Source organism: Xenopus laevis, chromosome 7S (genome assembly GCF_017654675.1).
Source record: "Xenopus laevis strain J_2021 chromosome 7S, Xenopus_laevis_v10.1, whole genome shotgun sequence".
Taxonomy (NCBI): domain Eukaryota; kingdom Metazoa; phylum Chordata; class Amphibia; order Anura; family Pipidae; genus Xenopus; species Xenopus laevis.
In genome coordinates, this window is record NC_054384.1 from 103,740,778 (window position 1) to 103,747,429 (window position 6,652).

The 6,652-nt window shown below is 44.7% G+C and overlaps 1 protein-coding gene across 1 annotated transcript; it reads left to right on the plus strand.

Annotated features, from left to right (window-relative positions):
• Positions 1-2,688: 2,688 nt before the first annotated feature.
• Positions 2,689-6,159, plus strand: LOC100126637 (fish-egg lectin). The gene is made up of 4 exons (XM_041571650.1): positions 2,689-2,796; positions 3,497-3,724; positions 4,744-5,077; positions 5,496-6,159. Exons 1-4 carry the CDS (start codon positions 2,748-2,750, stop codon positions 5,662-5,664), a joined length of 780 nt encoding a protein of 259 aa, XP_041427584.1. The 5' UTR covers positions 2,689-2,747; the 3' UTR covers positions 5,665-6,159.
• The last annotated feature ends 493 nt before the right edge of the window (positions 6,160-6,652 follow it).

The following is a 6,652-nucleotide window of genomic DNA, read 5'->3' on the forward strand; positions in this document are numbered from 1 at the left end:
TGTGGAAATGAAGCACATAGACTTGTATGACATTGTGAGTCAAAAAATAAATCACACGTCAAAAAAAACAGGTCAAATTCGCCCCAAGCCTACTCATAATATTTACTATTTCATTGTATCTATACTCCCCTGTCAAAAGGCCTTAAAGGGGTGGTTCATCTTTAAGTTAAATTTTATTATATAATACAATGGCTAATTCTAAGCAACTTTTCAACTGGTCTTCATTTTTTCTTTTTTTTATAGTTTTTGAATTATTTGCCTTCTTCTTCTGATTCTTTCAAATGGGGGTCACTGACCCCATCTAAAAACCAAATGCTCTGTAAGGCTACAAATGTATTGTTAATGCTACTTTCTATTCCTCATCTTTCTATTCAAGCCTCTCCTATTCATATTCCAGTCTCTTATTCAAATCAATGCATGGTTGCTAGGGTAATTTGGACCATAGCAACCAGATGGCTGATATTGCTGCTGAATAAAAAGCTAAATAACTCAAAAATCACAAATGCTAAAAAATTAAAACCAATTGCAAATTGTCTCAGAATATCACTCTCTTCATCATACTAACAGTTAATTTAAAGATGAACAACCCCTTTAAGGGAAAGTGTGTGGCTACAGGGGCATTACTGCCCTGAGGTGGCTTTTCTGATGCTGCTCCCTCTCGCACCCGGTGTATACGATTTTGAGTGCCGGAGAGGCTGTTTGAGGAGAGTGCAATTATGCTCTCTACTCTAGCCAAAATTCTGATTTAAATATCAGAATATTCATTCCTAAATTTACCAGGTAAGACAGCTGCCTAGAGCGCAACGAAATGGGGGTGCTGGGAAGGTACCTGCCTTCTGCCTACCCCTAGTCTATGCTCGTTGTTTCCCCTGCCTCCCTCCCCTCCGGCTCTCTCCCCTCCACTCCTGCTCTCCCTCCCGCTCCCCCCAGTGCTGTCTCCCTCCCCTCTCTTCTGACGCTCTCTTCCCTACCCTCCCGATGCTCTCTCCCCTCCTGCTCTCTCTCTCTCTCTTTCTCTCTCCCCTCTCTTCCGATGCTCTCTCCCCTACCCTCCCGATGCTCTCTCCCCTCCTGCTCTCTCTCTCCCCTCCCTTCTGACGCTCTCTCCCCTACCGTCCCGATGCTCTCTCTCCCCTCCGGTGCTCTCTCCCTCCCCTCCGATGCTCTCTCCCCTCCCCTCCTGCTCTCGCTCTCCCCTCCGATGCTCTCTCCCTCCCCTCCATTCCGACACTTTCTCCCCTCCCCTCCTGCTCTCATTCTCCCCTCCGGTGCTCTCTCCCTACCCTCCCTTCCAACACTCTCTCCCCTACCCCCTGCTCCAGGTCCGGACTGAGAATTAAAATAGGCCCTGGCATTTCAGGTACATAGAGGCCCAATCAGCCCACAGAGAGGCTCAAACAGCCCCCACCAGCCCACTAAATTCTGGCTTTCTATGGCACCTTATAGCAGCCCCTCTGGCATTTGCCAGTCCGGGCCTGCCCTGCTCTCTCTCCCCCCTCCGGTGCTCTCTCCCTCCCCTCCCTTCCGGCGCTCTCTCCCCCACCCTCCCAACGCTTTCTCCCCTCCTGCTCTCTCTCCCCTCCGGTGCTCTCTCCCTCCTCTCCCCTCCGGTGCTCTCTCCCCCTACCCCCCTGCTCTCCTCCCCTCTAGTGCTCTCGCCCTCCCCTCCATTCCGACCCGCTCTCCCCTCCCCCCAATGCTCTCTCCCCTCTTCCTCTCTCTTCTCCCTTCTGGCGCTCCCTCCCCTCCCGTACTCTGCGGGTGCAGTCAGTCGAGGGGGATTGCGGTGGCCGGCCTGCTTGGCCTGGCACTGGGCACAATACAAGCAGACGTAGTCCCAGTCACACACCATAATACGCACATCTAAAGGGCACTCAAGGGTGTACTACACAAAATGTTATAGCGGCTGATGGAAATATACTTTATTTCTATAGATAGGAGTACAGATAGGTTATAATAATGTAATCATTTGATAGGTAGAATGTGGGGATGCAGGAGGGAAACTAGGCCTCGACACTGGTTATTCAGCTGTTCTGCTCAGTGATATAGTCCCCTTGACTTGGCTGAAGTTTAGAAAAGGTGAGCCAGGGTGGCATCGGGTCATTTGCCCGAGGCTACTGTATGTACAGTTTATGACTAAATATTATTCTACAGGCTTACAATATTGGATGATGTTGGATGGCACAGTATTTCGCATTGTTGCCTTGGGTCTGGGGTGCAATATTACAATGCACAGAGTTTTCTGCACTCCCTGTAGTTCCATGGCTCCAGTTTCCTTGCATAGTCATTAAACCCAGCAGCTCTATATAAATTGGCTCTAGTGTGTGTGTGTTATGTGCCCCTGGCCTGAATATTAGAACAGAATTCCCCCTGATCACTGATGGGAATAACTGCATTTTTTCTGGTACAATATCAGTAACAAGAAAATAATATTCTACTTACCTTATTGGTTATGCAAGGTGCGATGTTTATTAGTTCACAACTTTTGTAAAACAATTGCACCTGTTCCATGTATTTAGTAGTTTCGCAGCCAAGTTGTAATAGTTCCAAAAACAACAGGGCAGAGCTGTTATTGACATTCATTTCCCCAAGATAATTAATCTTCGTGAGGCAATAATGATCCTCTCACTGCCCTCACACCCAGTCTACACCCCTCTGGGTATGAGGGAGAAGTACGTGAAAAAGTATAAATATTGCAGGACACACAGCCCAAGTTATTGTTCCTTGTGTCTGAACCAAAAGTCACCATGCTGCGCTTCATCTGCCTATTTCTGCTGTACTCAGGAGCCATTGCAGGTAAAAAAAAAACGATTTCTGTCTTTTTCTTGTTCTACACTTTAACAATTCTCAAGCACAAAGGAATTTATTTAATATTACAGATAAGAGCAATGATAGGCACATATAGTTTGCTCTAGATCTAGTAATCAGCGGGTAGCCTTTTTGTCTTCTGTTTGCATTTGGTTGGTTACCATAATGGTCTACTATCTTCAGAACTTCACAGTATCAGTTCTGGTACCTGTTACACCCGCATCATCCAGGCAGTCTGGTAGTGTTTGATCCAAAGCTAATGTCACTTTACATGTCCCCACCAAGGGGCTTTCCTACAGGTCTCTTACTAATGGGGGAAAAGGAATGATTGTTATATAGTGTTTTTCCCAAATGTGACTCAAAGTGCTTTTACATCAAGCAAGGCAACCATTATAGACACAGTAGTAGTCGGGACACCAGACGATTAAGTGACTTGTCCAGGGTCACAAGAAGTTGCCACAAGGAATTGAACTAGGGTCTCTAACATGAGATTCTACATCAAAAGCTTAATACCTCTAGGCCAACTCCTCCTACATGAGGGTAAAGGGAACATTGAGACTTCAGTAGTTTTAGCTCCGACCTTAAGAAGAGTTTAAGGAGAGGCCAGGACTACTAATCTGCTATGTGCCCCCCTAAAACTCAAGTTGTATCTCACTCTACCAATAACCTACTGTCTGTCACTTTTCAGAATTGCCATGCACAGTTATGCCAGGGAAGCTGAAGCAGTTGGACGCAGGCAATGGAGAAGTGTATGGGGTGGCAGATAATGACACGATTTACCTCTGGCACGCAAACCAATGGGCACGGATTGAAGGGAGGCTCATACATGTGACTGTGGGACCAGCTGGAGTCTGGGGAGTCAACAAAGAGAACTACATTTACAGGCTGAACAATTTTAACTGGATACAAGTATCAGGTAATGCCAGTGGGACCTCTTGTTTAGCTGGGAGGGCTGGGAGGCACCCAGAGGCTAGACATGGGGAAGGCATATTGAATATAAAAACAGACAGAACATATTGGAGGTCAACAATCTAGAAAGGTGTAACCAAGATTGAGGGGAGAAGCAGAGATGTGAGAGGGAGTGTCAGCAGTTATTGGGAAATGCAGAATGGGCAGAGATGCATGGGGGAAAATTCACTAAAGGGCAAAGGGACTAACATTGCAAATTCACTAAGATGCGGATTTGACTGAACTTTACCTCTTGCGCCAGACTTGCCTTCGCCACCTCAGACCAGGCGAAGTGCAATAGAGTAGATAGGACTTCCTCAAAAAATAGTCCCCAGGCATTTTTATGCCCCAGGGTGATAGGCTGCAAAAGATAATTTTTTTTTAGGGTACCCAGCTTCCCACCTACATTTCCTAACATATGGCACATAAACTATACACTGGGCTCATGTGTAGGGTATTATAACAACCAGGGCCGGATTTACGTAGTGGGCGCCCCTAGGCCCACTGCCGTCCGTCGCCCCTGTCCCCTTCCCTTTATTCATGCAAATTTTAATCATCTGGACCAGAGCAATGGAGATTGGCGCATGGTAATTTAAAAAATGATTATATCTCCAGCACATCCCCAGTGTTTCTGAACCAATGTGGGTGTGGTTGGGCAGCATGCTGCCCCCCTAAAATCCTGCAACCCAAGGCCCGGGCCAAGGTGGCCTTTCCACAAATCCGGGCCTGATAACTCTATTTTCTTTTATTGATGTTCCCTGGGCTTGTGTAGTGTAATGTATTTGCTGCAACATATACGTCCATTGAAATGTAACTTCCCGCCATATGCAAATAAGCCAACGCTAGCGCAATTTTGCATTTTAGTGAATTAGCGTTGTACTGGCGAACTTTCGCCAACATGTATGTTTTTCTATGTCTTGGATAAATAGGCTGCACTTTGTGCATGATCACAACTATTTATGTCATTGTGTGCTCTTTTACTCACAGGACGCTTGAAGCAGATAGATGCTGGGGGTAATAAATTCCTATCAGGAGCCAATTCTAACGATGACATTTACTGCCTGAACCAGGATGCAACTACTTCCCCTGCAACTTCCTTACCCTATGTCCAAATTGATGGGAAGCTGAAGCATTACGCCTGCGGTCCTTTTGGTTGTTGGGGAGTCAATAGCGCCAATGAGATCTATTATCGTAACCAGGTGACCCCAAACGCATGCCACGGTACCTCATGGACTAGGGTGGATGGCAGTCTGATCATGGTGGAGGTTGGAACTGATGGTTCAGTCTTTGGTGTGAATGCAGACGGCTCCGTATACAAAAGGTAATGGGATAAGGAGGCAAAAGTTTTATTGTGGATTTCTCCACAATTGTTTTTTTTCTGTAAGGTACTAAATAAACGGAAGTACATGTAACAAGTTTTTGTACTATCCAGGCAACTAGGGATATCAGTAAGTGTAGGGATTTAAAGCCATAGGGGCACATTAACCCTATAGGTCCCTACATACACATACTTCCCAACTGTCCAGTTTTAATAAAACATTAGCTTGTACTTGATCCCACCTAAGATTTAAATAATATTAATATTCGAAGCAAACCCAGGGTATTAGATTTTGTAATGCTTATAAGATTTTCTAATAGATTTAAGGTATGAAGACCCATATTAAGGGTCAGGGCATTCAGGCAGATTCGGGGATGTGCCATGTCATTATCTAACCATTGGTATTTACTTTTATCTTCAGAGTTGGGATCTGCCCTAAAAACCCCAGAGGAACCTCATGGATTCAGATAGACGTCTGTAACGGCTTTAAGTACGTCAGCCATGATTCTGGGTTCCTGTGGCTCATTAGTCATAATGGGAATGTCTTTAGGTGTGAATATGCTGATTCCATGCTGTCCGATTTGTTATAAAGCCAATTAAATCACACTGTAACCCTTATAATAAAGCAACGTCACACGTGGCCTTTTCATGGTTAAGGTGATATTTCTATGGCTGAACAAGGTAAAACATCTCAGAATTCCGTTATTCTTCCACTGAATAAAAATACTTCTGCTGGTCTGGGTGTTATTCGACATCAAAGAGGGTAATGTAAGATACAAAGTTTGCTAGTTTAGTAACCCATAACAGCCAATTGGTGGGTAGCATTTGCTGGTCAGCTGATTGGTCGCTATTGGTTACTAGACCTGTCAAACGCTGCTCTTTAAAGTGTCAGCCACAATACTTGTCTTTCTTTCTCATATTCTGAAGTTCCAACTGCTCTCAGTTCTCTCTTTGATTATTCTACATGGATTTTTCTTTCTGGCTATGGGGGGGTGTGATGTTGATACATTTAAAGTCTTTTTTTCAACCCAAATGAACTCTGTAACTATGTGATCACAAATTGTTTCAATAAATAATAACATTCAGCCACCGTTCGTTTCTAAGAATTTCGTGTGTTGCCTGTAAGGGTCGGGCACATTACTAATGCCAACCTGTGTAATTATGTTTTTTTTTACTTCTATGGAAAACTAGTGAGCGCAGGTGAGAGCTTACAAGCTTACAAGTCATGAAAGGTACATATTTGGGGAATAGCAGGGGGTGAGGAGTTAGTGAGAGTTGAAATGTGAGCCTATTGTAACCAGAGAGGGGAAATGGTGAGTTAGTAAAATTGGTGGTTGAACAGAGTCTGGTAAATATGAGATCCAGAGCGTTACCATTGGAGTGAGAGGGGGGGTCTGAGCACAGAGATAATCCAAGGGAGGATGTTTGCAAAAGAAGTTTGGAGACAGAAGGGTTGTTAATATTGTTAACAGGTATATTAAAGTCACCTAATATGATGGATGGGGTGTTAGATAAAAGAAAGTAAGGAAGCCAAGTAGCAAAATTTTCCAAAAATTGTGTGGTTGGTCCAGGAGGTCA

Coding starts and splice junctions, on each gene's coding strand:
- LOC100126637 (XM_041571650.1), top strand. CDS start 2,748: ATGCTGCGCTTCATCTGCCTATTTCTGCTGTACTCAGGAGCCATTGCA. Junction 3,725..4,743: donor TAACTGGATACAAGTATCAG/GTAATGCCAGTG, acceptor TTTTACTCACAG/GACGCTTGAAGCAGATAGAT. Junction 5,078..5,495: donor GACGGCTCCGTATACAAAAG/GTAATGGGATAA, acceptor TTTTATCTTCAG/AGTTGGGATCTGCCCTAAAA.